The 13,472-nt window shown below is 45.5% G+C and overlaps 1 protein-coding gene across 1 annotated transcript in view; it reads right to left on the minus strand.

Annotated features, from left to right (window-relative positions):
• NINL (ninein like) overlaps positions 1-13,472 on the minus strand; it is a 95,178-nt gene that overhangs the window by 53,242 nt on the left and 28,464 nt on the right. The window contains exon 2 of the mRNA XM_081552279.1: positions 732-1,145. Within this exon, the coding sequence (XP_081408405.1) occupies positions 732-914 (183 nt within the window). The 5' untranslated portion in view covers positions 915-1,145. The remainder of the gene's footprint in view (positions 1-731; positions 1,146-13,472) is intronic.

Below are 13,472 nucleotides of genomic sequence, written 5' to 3' on the forward strand. Positions count from 1 at the left end.
AACAGCCCCCACTCGCTGCAACTGGAGAAAGCCTACCTGAAGCAACGACGAGGGCAGCCAAAAAAAAATTGGTTAATTAAAAACATAAAATGAATATGTTACATCTGGACACGTTTAATAAACAGGAACACTAAGAAGCTTCTCAGTGTTCCTGTCAGGAAAGCAAGGCCTGGTCCAGGCTCCAGATGACCATTCTAGGCGACCTTGAACATCCTAGAGAAAAGAACTCAGCGCACACTTTCTTCCTATCTGGGACAGATACAGTCAGAGGGCACCTCTGAAGGCAGGGAGCCTTGGTTCCTGCAACAGCAATGCGCAATGTTTTGTCCAGCTGCTGGACGAATTTCACACTGGGCAATTTTATGAGACAATCTGCCTTCGAGGTACTTTGACGCTGCCTCTGAATGACCCAGCACGTGAGCTGCACACAGATCACTGTGTTTTGTGAACCATCCATACCACTCTTCCACTCCCCAGACAAATCAGCCAAACATCTTTCTGGAAAAACAGAACAAAAACAAATCGCTGGAAGTTACTACACTTAAAAAAGGGGAATCTTAAGAAACCTCTTTCTACAATACAGGAGTTCCATAAAAGGAAAAACATCATCCCATTTCCTCCTAACTTTCCTTTGATGAGTATCTCTAGTCAACTGGTGTTTCTCAAATGCCCACAGCTGTCACCATAGGCTCTCCATGCTTTTCTCTGCGAGAATGAAGTCCAGTACCCACCCTGGCAAACTGGTTGTTTCCGAGAAGTGTGTGCAAAAGGACAGGCAGCTGTTTTTCCAGACGGAGCTTCAGGCAGAGTTGGGTCAGCTCCTCCCGGTCCAGGAAGCCTGTCCCCGTGGTGTCACAGCTGCTGTAGACGTCCCTAAGTTGCGAAACGTAGTGGTTCTCTTCCTCTTTGTCCATCCCATCGCAGGCCGCATGCAGGACAGGAAGACGACGTGCCGTCTGACTGACCCTCGCCTCCCTCCACTGTGTGGTCCAGGGCAGGGTACGAGCTGAGGTGTGGGCACCACGGTCCTCTCAGGGTACGTGAGGCTGGAGGAAGTCAGGTGAGGCTATAAACGTGTTCACAGGGAGCCTGTCCTCCTTTATTGGCTTGAAAAACCAGAATTACCCTGTTCTGTTAAAAAGTACCTAGTGTAGAATAATCAGAAAAAAAGAGGTAAGTATAAAGAGGACCAAAGTCATCCAAAATTTCATCACCTAGAAAAATATCATCATTAGTATTTTGGCAAATATTCACTCTATTTTTTTCTCTAGGCACTTAACACCCAGGACCTGTGGGACGCCTGGCACTCCTGCCCTAGGATTCCAGTCTTGGGCAGAACTCAGGTGTGGGGCTGGAGGTCAGAGGGCAGTGAAGGCCCTCTCAAGAGCAGTGACAAGCCAGCCCCATCCTGAGAGAGCTTGCTGGACTGTAGCCCCCTCCCAATTCCACTCAAGGGCTGATTCAGGGGTGAGGGCCCCCCACTCTTGGCCCACTGTCACCCCAGTCATGCCAGCTTTGCCCATCACAGTGGAGTCCTGGCCATTCAGAAACACTTCTTTTCCTCTCTTTTCCCTCCTCCCTAGGAAAGTGAGACCCTGACCCAACAGAGCAGGTGCTTTGTCTTCAGCCATCCAGGCATACACCATCGGTGTGATTCAGACCAGCATCCTACAGGTCAGGCACAAAAGATCTTTCAGGTGCCCTTTGCTAGGACACTTCCTAACCTCCATCCAAGATAAGGCCCAGACCGGCTGGTGTCCCGGCCCTGCTCCCCGGCTGCTGGGGTGGGGGCCCGTGAAGGGGGACACCCCCTCGTCCCTCCACACCCCTGCGGCGTGCTGCGCCCTCAAGGGGCCGAGTGTGGGCGATCAACTGTCCTCGCCGCGGGCCGGGAGGGTCAGCTGGGTCCCTGGTGATCGCCTCCCTGCTTCCTTGCTTCGTGGGCTGCTGCCGCCTAGGCTCCTTATGCTTGCTTTAAGCTTCCCAGGTGACGCTAGTGGTAAAGAACCCACCTGCCAATGCAGGAGATGTAATTATGAGATGTGTGTTGGATCCCTGGGTTGGGAAGATCTCCTGGAGAAGGAAATGGCTACCCACGCCAGCATTCTTGTCTGGAGAATCCCCATGGACAGAGGAGCCTGGCATGCTACATACACTCCAAGGGGTCGCAAAGAGTCGGACACAACTGAAGCGACTTAGCACAGCACAATACTGCTTTCAAAACACCAGGAAAAATATTGGGAGAAAGGAGTCACTGCTTCTGGTCACGGGAGCCCTCCTTCTGCCCCAGGATGGGGGTCTTTTTGCAGCCAAGATACCACATGGCAAACCTCAGCACTGAGATGGCAAACCTCAGCACTGAGATGGGCCAGGAAGGTTTGGAAAAACGGAAAGGGTGCCTCCACCTGGGATATACCCCGGGGCTCAGGTCTGTACCACAACCACGCTGATGCCTCTGGCCTCCACAGGACTCTAGAGTCCCAGAAAAGGGCTGGACAAGCCACTGGACACTCTAAACACCTCGGAATTATGACATCTTTTCTATTGTGCTCATCACACCACGAATGACAGCAGAATCACCATCGTGCACACGGGTCCCCAGGTTCCCAGTTGCTCAAATCCTATTTCCAGAAATGTTTCCCCTCCCTCCCTCCCTATGGGGAAAAGGGATCAACTTAAACACAGAACAAGAAGGTGAGAAGGAGAAGAGCTTTAACCCTGTCCCTCCCAGCAGGGAGCCAGGAGTATATTAACCCGGACTCTGTTCAGACTCCCCAGGCCTGGGAGGGAGAAGAGACAGAGGGGACCCTCAGGCGGGGTCCCGTGTCCTGCATTGCCCACTCTTGGCACCGAGGCCTATTCACCCGTGAAGTGCAGGCCTCACAGCCAAGTGGTCGTTATAAATAATAGAACGTCCAAGGCCCTCTTCAGTTTCTCTCTTCACCCAAACTAAATTATTTAATCCTTTCTGGATTCTACAAATGCATAAAGGTCTGCGCATGGAAACCGCCAGAAAGCCCAGCCACATTCAACGTTCCAGATAAAGAGGAGCCCTTGGCTTATCGTGGTTTGATTCTTTTGAAGTTGGAATCTGTAGATTCTCAGTAATTTGAATGCTATAAAACTTTATTTAAAATTGGAGCATAAACTTTGCTACCAGGCGAGGCAAAACCCTGTTTTCATCCTGGGGAGAAAAACCTGCTCTCAAACAAACTGAATACTGTTTAAGAAACAGTGGTTGACCAGCACTCTGCAGGACCACGCAGCCCTCTGGAGGCCATGAGGGAAGGTGTAGGTTTGCATTTAACTGATGCATAGCGATGAAGGAATTTAATCTGTGGCCCTGGAAACCTGCTGGGTATCACGACAGGGAGAAGAGCTATGGCCTCTCACAAGCATCTGGGTGTGCTGTGTGGACCCAGAGCATTGCAACCCAGAACAACCCCAAACAAGGTCCTCCAAAAAACCCTGTAAAAGCGTGCTGACCCAGAACAAACAGCCCCAAGGTCGCATTCTAGATGGCATGTTTTGTATCTGGAAAGATGTTACAACCATGATTAAATATTGAAGCCTAGCCTTGGGTTCCAGAAGAGCAGGTCTGGGCACCATGTCAAATAGCCTTGGGGCTGGCAATCAACCTTCACACTTCAGCAGTTCTGAACTTTTAGGATTAATCTCTGCATTAGCTGTTTTCATGGCTTTTTTCCTTATTTTTCAAAACTTATACTATTTATTTACTTTGCCAAGGTCAGCCCTATTTCAGCGATAAAGCTTGAGAGGCCGTCACTTTTATCAAGGGATTTTCCAATCCTAACAATATAAAAATAAGCTAATGCGTCATTTAATTGGTGATCAATATGGTCTTTGCTCTTCCTACAAAGTAGGTATTCAGAATGGGAAAAAACTTCGCAGTTCCTAAAGATTTTTTTTTTTTTAATTTATTTGGCTATGCCAGGTATTAATTGTGGCACGTGGGAATTTTTAGTTGAAGCATTTGGGATCTAGTTCCCCGACCAGGGATCAAACTCAGGCACCCTGGAATTGGAAGCACAGAGTCTTAGCCACTGGACTACCAGGGAAGTCTCCCTAAAGATTTTTATAATCACATGTACTTATATTTGTGCTAGGATGATAGCCATAGACCCAGTGGTTATAAAACATCTACATAATTAGCTGGTTATATACACGAGGTTATCCACATAAGGTTCTACATATAAAAATGAGCTTCTCTATGTGTATCACTGTATGTATGCAAATATTGAAAACCTTACTCTCAGTATCAATATCAGCTTCTATCTTAAATTCAACTCGAAAATTCTACCATAAAGACAGCAATAGTTTCTCTTTACTAAAAACAGCCAGTAACAGTGTAGAAGAAATGACAAACTGAAATACTACAATTTTGAATCCCTAGTGTCATAGCTGATAGGGTACAGATCATCAATGTATGATTAAAAAACAGTTGGGGGGGACTTCCCTGGTGGTCCAGTGGTTAAGACTCCTAATGAAGGGGGCACAGGCCACATGGCAAGGCCAAAAAAAATTCAAAAATGAGAAACAGTGGGGAAGGTGATGTCATGCAAAGTGGCAGGGGAGGAAACTCCACCAGAACAAAATTGAGCCATAAAGAGGGACTAGAAGGAACTATTTGAAACTCAAGAACCAGATCAGACACAGCAAGGTGATGAAAACAGGCTCCTGATCTTTGTAAGAAAGCGGTGAGCAGGAGCCAGTCACCACCCTTGTCGCCTTGGGGACCGGAGCCGTAAGGACAGCGGCCCAAAGTCCTTTGGCTGGAGCCAGAGTGGGCAATCAGGACCATGTTACCCAAAACCTGGGGTTGTGTGTTTTGTTGGTGACTGAGGACCTGGAGCAGATTCTGGCCTTGGGGTCAGCTTCCTTGGGCTGCAGTAGCTTCCCTCAGAACATCTCTGTTATTGCTGTTTAGTCGCTCAGTCGTGTCCAACTCTTTGTGACCCCATGGACTGTTGTCTGCCAGGCTCTTCTGCCTGTGGGATTTTACAGGCAAGACTACTAGAGTGGGTTGTCATTTCCCTCTCCAAGGGATCTTCCTGACCCAGGGATTGAACCTGTGTCTCCTGCATTGGCAGGCGGGTTCTTTATCACTGAGTCACAAGGACAGCCCTCAGAACATCTAGGAGAAGGGTAAGACGAACAGGAAGACTCAGTGGGGGAGACCTTTGTCAGGTCACTGACTGAATGCAGACATAGCAGAATGGAAACTTCAGTCACCACGCACAACAAACAACACACTTTGTAAAAATAACTTCGAAAAATCACAAAGACAACTGTAGTCCTCAACTAATAAAAATCATTAATATCTGAGGTGTGGGAGAATCAGAATGTCCAGATTTCAACAAAAACTTACAGAGCATACAAAGACACACACATACTGGAGTCTTTTTTACAGTAGAATTTCTTTTTTATTTAAGGCAGTGTGGTTCATTTAATTTAATTTATTTTTGTCTGCACTTCACGGCTTGTGAGATTCTAGGACCCTGACCAGGGATAGAACCTGATCCCACTGCAATGGAAGCAGTGCAATGGAAGCAATGGAAGCAGAGTCCTAACTGCTAGACTGTCAGGGAATTCCCTATACTGCTGCTGCTGCTGCTAAGTCGCTTCAGTCGTGTCCAACTCTGTGCGACCCTATAGACGGCAGCCCACCAGGCTCCACCATCCCTGGGATTCTCCAGGCAAGAATACTGGAGTGGGTTGCCATTTCCTTCTCCAGTGCATGAAAGGGAAAAGGGAAAGTGAAGTCGCTCAGTCGTGTCCGACTCTTAGCGACCCCATGGACTGTAGCCTACCAGGCTCCTCCATCCATGGGATTTTCCAGGCAAGAGTACTGGAGTGGGGTGCCATTGCCTTCTCCAATTCCCTATACTAGAATTTCTAAATTCAACCCTCTGCACTTCTACCCAAATATTAAACAGCAGTTGCATGGAATAAGCAGTGACTGATTTTCCTCCTGAAGGAACCACAGCGAGTGCAATGGAAGGGCATTTGCTAAAACAGACTCCTGATTCCAAAGATCCCCAAAGTAACTTTTACACAGTTTAATCATTGCTTGCCAATCTCCCTCAACATGATGAATTTTTTTGAGGTTTTAAAAAAACATTATTGATTTTAATTGGAGGATTTACAATATTGTGGTGGTTTTTGCCATAGACATTAATCAGCCATGGGTGCACATGTGTCCTCCCATCCTGAACCCCAATGCCACCTCCCTCCCCACCCCATTCCTCTGGGTTGTCCCAGAGCACCGGCTTTGAGTGTCCTGCTTCATGCAGCAAACTTGATCTGGTCATCTATTTTACACACGGTAATGCACATGTTTCAATGCTATTCTTTCAAATCATCCCACCCTCACTTTTCCCCACATAGTTCAAAGGTCTGTTGTTTAATCTGTGTCTCTTTTGCAGCCTTGCATATAGGATCATCATTACCATCTTTCTAAATTTCATATATGTGCATTAGTATACTGTATTGCTGTTTCTCTGACTTACTTCACTCTGTATAATGGGCTCCAGTTTCATCTACCTCATTAGAACTGACTCAAATTGCTCCTTTTTATAGCTAAGTAATATTCCATTGTGTATATGTACCACAACTTCCTTATCCATTCGTCTGCCAATGGACATGTAGGTTGCTTCCATGTTCTAGCTATTGTAAACAGTGCTGCAATGAACAATGGGGTACGTGTGTCTCTTTCAGTTCTGGTTTCCTCAGCGTGTATCCCCAGCAGTGGGATTGCTGGGTTGTATGGCAGTTCAATACAATGAATTTTTAAAGAAATCTGTCATCTAGCTGCATTTGTTATCGCAGATGGACATTAAAACAACAGCTTATTATCTCAATGAGTATAAACTTGAATTTTCAACACCAAGTAGGTCTGGCAATCACGGTCCACCCTTGCTGTCTTCCTCCCATGGACTCTTATTGGCTGTTTTATGAGTGATTTCTGTAACATTGTTATTCAATCCAGATTTCCCAAGGATAAGCTACTTTGCCTGTGACCCTCAATCTGAGAATAATGTTACAGAATATCAGAGTTAGAAAAGGGCGGTCCCAAAGGGTGCCATTCAATCACCCCATTTCACAGATGAGGACCTGATATTGTACACTTAAGCACAGAGGTAGATTTCCTCAGTCAGCTAAAGAACGTGGATGGAGTGGACAAGCGTGAAGGCAGGCTGGGAAGGGAACATCTCCCGCCACTCCAAGTGTATGGTGCCTCCTTAGCCTCGAGGTGAGACCCTCTATCAGGGAAATCCCTGCCGATGCTTCTAACTATATACACTCTATACAGCTCAGTGACCAAGGAGCAGCCCCCATGGATTCCCCACTGTCTTCTTCTCCTCTCTTAGACTTTGATGGTTTGCAAGAGGTACCAATGAGGTCCAGGCAGCTGGAGCTGCTCACGCTGACCATTCACAGCTCCATCCTCTGTCTCAATGGTATCAATTTAGTAGGTTAAAATCTGCTCTGGGAGGACTATTTATACCACAGTCATTCGAAAATGCTTCAAAGTAGGACTTTGGGGGATAGTTGTGAAAGCTTTGTTAGTATACCACACCACTGGCTAAAATGTAAAGACTGATCATATCAAGTTTTGATAGAGACGTGGAGCAACTGGAATGCTCAGAACTTGTTAGTAGGGGTATAACTGGCACAACAGCTCTAAAAACCTGCTTAGTTTTATCTTCCAAAGCTACACACATACCCACTCACATACCCACCCACATGGCAATTCAACACCTAGGTTCCAACTCAACAGAAACCATAGATTTGTGCACCAAAAGACACACTTTCTTAAGCAACATTATTCATTGTACTCTAAACTAGAAGCAATCCAAATATCCATCAATAGTAAAAATATAAGTGGAGACTTCCCTGGCAGTCCAGTGGTTAGGACTCTGCGCTTCCACTGCAGGGGCCATGCGTTCAATCCCTGGTTGAGGAACTAGGGTCCTGCCAGCCATGTGGCCAAAAGCAAAAATAAGTAAAAATAAGTAATTTGAGACATATTCCAGGAAACTGAAAGCCATGGAGAGGGACAAGCTACATAACAACCTCAGTCTTATAAACATGATGGAAGAAGCAGATATTGCAAGATTCCACTTGCATTAAGTTCAAAAGAAGAAAAAATTAATCTGCAGTGTTAGAAGTTAAGATAGCGAGACTTTTTTGATAGTCCAGTGGTTATGAATTCGCCTGTCAATGCAGAGGACATGGGTTCGGTCCCCCATCCAGGAAGATTCCACATGTCACAGGGCAACTAAGCCCATGCACCATGGCTACTGAGCCCACATGCCCTAGAGCCCATAATCCACAACAAGAGAAGGCACCACAGCGAGCAGCCTGAGCAATGAAACTAGACAGTGTGGCCCCCACTCACCACAGCTAGAGACAGCCCACGAACAGCAGCAAAAACTCAGCGCTGACCGAAAAAAGGGAAGAAAGAAAATGCTATCCAAAAAAATGGATTAGCCATATTAAAAAAAAAAAAAAAGAGATTACCCATCTCATTCTTTTCAGCAAATTCCAGAAGAGTCAGAAGTTTTAACCAAAAAAAAAAAAAGTAATCTATGAAACACCTAGAATGAAATACAGCTTTTTCATCATCCTTAAAAGAGTGGGAAGTTTGGGGAGTTTGCTTAAAAGTCAAAAGTTCTATGAACAAAAGAATAAAGTCAGAAGATAAATGCCAAACAACAACAACAACAAGGTACTATACACTGGGTGACTTAAAACAACAGAAATGTATTTTCTCACAGTCCTGGAGGCTAGAAGTCCAAGATCAAGCTGTTGGCAGAGCTGGTTTCTTCTGGGATGTCTCTCCTTCCTGCTGTGTCCTCACATGGGCGTCCCTCTGTGTGTGTCTGGATCCTAGTCTCCTTTTCTTACAAGGACACAGTCACACTGGGCTAGGGCCACCTGTTGGGCTGTACCTGGAGGCCAGCAAGTCCTGTAGCTGCCCAGCTGCAGGGCCAAAGAAAGTCCTCAGATACAATGATGGAGACACCCACGGTTTATCGGATAGAGGACCCTTCAAGTCCGAAGCACGAGGTCCTCAGGAGTTCTCCTGCCACTCTTGGGATGACCCAGCTAGTAGGCCTGGTCGTGAAGCAGCTGTGAGGCCTCAGTTAAAGTGCTTCAGGTCTTGGAGCCTGGGCTTCCTGAGACATCAAACAAGGAGGCCAAACCTCACGGCCCAAGGCACCTTCATCCTCTGACATCCTGGTTCTCTCAGGTCCATCACAGCATCTTTGGGCTCCATCATCACTGAGCAGGAGTCCAGGGAATGAGTTCTCAGGGACACAGGGCTCAGGGGCCATGCTTCTTACAGCTAGAACCCTGGAACAGTCTCTGCCACAGACACTGTCTCCTGTCTCCCTCTGGCCTTTGCCCAGAGTCTGGGTCAACATCTGCTCAGTCTCCCTTTCTCTTTCCCTCTCCTGTCCTGGGCTGGGGAAAGGCAACATGAACTGTTCTTTGACATCCACGCAAACACTGGCAGACATGCATTATGCACCATTAGCAGCAAACCAATTACATAACCAGAGGTACTGGAGCACAGTACACGGTGGTTAAACAGACCCTGTCTTAAACATCAATAGGGAAATGCCCTGGCACTTCAGAGCTCCAGAATTACCTGTTCAGCTACATCTGTGTCATTCTTTCCAACCAACTTCACAGTGTCCTAAACACGCTGAAACGTTTTTTAAAATGTGCCTACATGACTCTGCATATAAGTTACATGGGGTGGTCATTACTCAGCTGGGCCCAGGAGGCAGAATGTATCCCCCATTATGTTTTTGTTTGCTTTTCTTTTATGCTTGTATTTTCAAATGAATCAATATTTAAAGATATAAAAATATACAGAGGACAATGTTCTATTTTTTAAAAATTTAAATATAAAGCCATAAAATATCTTTCAGTCTGTGTCTTCCCCTGTTTCTTGCCTTCCCTGCGTATCCAAATTCTTCCCTGAGAGCACTAGCTTTTGCTGGACCTCTCTTCAGCATGCCACAGAACTATCTGTTTTATTTTTTTTAATTTTTTTGGCCTTGCTGCTTGGCATGTGGGATCTTAGTTCCCTGATCAAGGATCAAACCTGTGACCCCCACAGTGGAAGCCCAGAGTCTTAACCACTGGACCACTAGGGAAGGCCCATCACAGCACATCATACTTTTTTTGTCATCTTCCCCTGTATGGTCTGGTGTTTAAAGGGTGAGTTTATGCATGTATGAATATGAATGTGTGATCTTCCCACATACAAATAAAATCCTGGAACACTGAAAAAAAAAATGTGCCTACATGGAAAATGCTGAAAGCCAGGTCAGTCTCAGGACACAAACAACAGTATTTATAAGACTCTAGCCCAGCCCAGTACACATTACCATCCACAAATATGTAGCCAAAGATGAAAATAATGTGGATCAGAAATGGAATCAAAGCTGATAGAACAGTGAAAAAGAACATATATTAATAAAGAATCCAACATAATGTAAGAGAGGGCACTGGTCTCTCTTTTCCAAACACTTTGGATCATATCACATCTACTCAAAAGAAAAGAGTCTAAAAAAAGAAAGAAAGAAAGAAAAGGGACTGCCCAACAGACACAGAAAAGTGAATGTACAAAGCTGTTGCCCTTAAGCCTTTTCTTTTCTCCTTCTCGCACTTAAGTAAAAAATCTACCAGAAGAATATGTAATATGCAAAACGTAATATGTAATCCTCTGGGTTTGTAAGGCCAACTGCTCCTTTACCCTATTAATCAAACACTGAAGTAGATTCCAGAGATGTTATTCCAGCTGGGTTGGCACAACTCAAGATAGACACCATCTGCCCACGATCTTCTGTGGGAATCAGGAGGCCTCCAAGCCCAGCCACGGCCTCTGGGTTGGAATCTACTCAGCCAGGCCTGGAAACACCCCCCTCAGAAGACTGGAAGAGGCCTCCCTGGAAAGATCTATGCCCAGGAGAGATGAACAGGGGACGAGCAGGTCCTGGGAAAAGGAAGGAGACACAGAAGAATTCAAACCAGTTCTCTGGTCGATCCTCACAGCTTCGACGGCAGGTTTGGGAAGGGCCCACCTGGTGCACTGTTAGCTGGGGACCCAGCAAATGAGCAACTTCACCTCTGACAAGAGCCCCCTGAAACAGCCCCACACTGCCCCATCTCCCCACTTCTGCATGGGAGAATGCGGACCTCAGGGACCTGCCGTGCCTTCCTGCTGTCGGATGTTATCTCCCATCCTTGATTTATGCTAGAATCTCTTTTTTTAAATTATTTTTAATTTTTTAATTATTCATTTGGCTGTGCTGGGTCTTTGTTGCAGCCGTGGGATCTTCAGTCTTCATTGCGGCACTCAGGATCTTTAGTTGCGGCATGTGGGATCTAGTTCCCTGATGAGGGATTGAACCTGGGCCCCCTGCATTGGAAGCTTGGAGTCTCAGCCACTAGACCACCTGGGAAGTCCCTATGCTAGAAACTGGCCTCAGAAATACTTTGGGAAAAGAAGTGTGTGATAGAAGGCACAGGCTGCAGGAACAGCATTTTTTGTTTGTTTGTTTGTTTTTTGTTTTTTGTTTTTATAAATTTATTTATTTTAGTTGGGGGCTAATTACTTTACAATATTGTAGTAGTTTTTGCCATACATTGACATGAATCAGCCATGGGTTTACATGTGTTCCCCTTCCTGGACCCCCCACCCACCTCCCTCCCCATCCCATCCCTCTGGGTCATCCCATTGCCCCGGCCCTGAGCCCTTGTCTCATGCATCGAACATGGAATGGTGTTCTGTTTCACATATGATAATATACATGTTTCAGTGCTATTCTCCAAGAACGTCCCACCCTCACCTTCTCCCTCAGAGTCCATAAAATTGTTCTATGCATCTGTGTCTCTTATTCTGTCTCGCATATAGGGTTATCGTTACCATCTTTCAAATTCCATATATATGCATTAGTATACTGTATTGTTGTTTTTCTTTCTGGCTTACTTCACTCTGTATAATGGGCTCCAGTTTCATCCATCTCAGTAGAACCGATTCAAATGTATTTTTTTAATGGCTGAGTAATATTCCATTGTGTATATGTACCACAGCTTCCTTATCCATTTGTCTGCTGATGGACATCTAGGTTGCTTCCACGTCCTGGCTATGGTAAACAGTGCTGCGATGAACATTGGGGTACATGTGTCTCTTTCAATTCTGGTTTCTTCGGTGTGTATGCCCAGCAGTGGGATTGCTGGGTCATATGGCAGTTCTAATCCCAGTTTTTTAAGGAATCTCCACACTGTTCTCCATAGTGGCTGTACTAGTTTGCATTCCCACCAACAGTGTAAGAAGGTTCCCTTTTCTCCACACCCTCTCCAGCATTTATTGCTTGTAGACTTTTGGATAGCAGCCATTCTGACTGGTGTGAAATGATACCTCATTGTGGTTTTGATTTGCATTTCTCTAATAATGAGTGATGTTGAGCATCTTTTCATGTGTTTGTTAGCCATCTGTATGTCTTCTTTGGAGAAACGTCTGTTTAGTTCTTTGGCCCATTTTTTGATTGGGTTGTTTATTTTTCTGGAATTCAGCTGCAGAAGTTGCTTGTATATTTTTGAGATTAATTGTTTGTCTGTTGCTTCGTTTGCTATTATTTTCTCCCATTCTGAAGGCTGTTTTTCACCTTGCTTATAGTTTCCTTTGTTGTGCAAAAGCTTTTAATTTTAATTAGGTCCCATTTGTTTATTTTTGCTTTTATTTCCAATATTCTGGGAGGTGGATCATGGAGGATCCTGCTGTGATTTATGTCGGAGAGTGTTTTGCCTATGTTTTCCTCTAGGAGTTTTATAGTTTCTGGTCTTACGTTTAGATCTTTAATCCATTTTGAGTTTATTTTTGTGTATGGTGTTAGGAAGTGTTCTAGTTTCATTCTTTTACAAGTGGTTGACCAGTTTTCCCAGCACCACTTGTTAAAGAGATTGTCTTTTCTCCATTGTATATTCTTGCCTCCTTTGTCGAAGATAAGGTGTCCATAGGTGCGTGGGTTTATCTCTGGGCTTTCTATTTTGAGGAACGGCATTTTAAAGGGAGCCGTGCACTGACGGGCCACGGGTGTCCTGACTTCTCTGAGCATCTGTGTCCCTAACCGGTGGCCTGTGGGCAACAACAGGGAAGGTATTTTCTCATTGCCTTTACGATGAGAGACACTTTATATATAATTAATCAATAGCTGTGCTGGGTTTTCGATGCCATGCACAGGCTTTCTCTTTATGGCAATCAGGGGCTACTCTTCATTGCAATGCAGGGCTTCTCCTGTTGCAGAGCACAGGCTCTAGGTGCACGGGTTTCAGTAGTTACAGCTTGCGGGCTTAGTTGCCCTTGGCATGTGGGATCCTCCCGGACCAGGAATCAAACTTGTGTCCTCTGCAATGGCAGGCAGATTCTC

The sequence above is a fragment of the Giraffa tippelskirchi genome, chromosome 13 (genome assembly GCF_054371585.1).
Source record: "Giraffa tippelskirchi isolate mGirTip1 chromosome 13, T2T-mGirTip1v1.2.pri, whole genome shotgun sequence".
In the NCBI taxonomy this organism is placed as follows: Eukaryota; Metazoa; Chordata; class Mammalia; order Artiodactyla; family Giraffidae; genus Giraffa; species Giraffa tippelskirchi.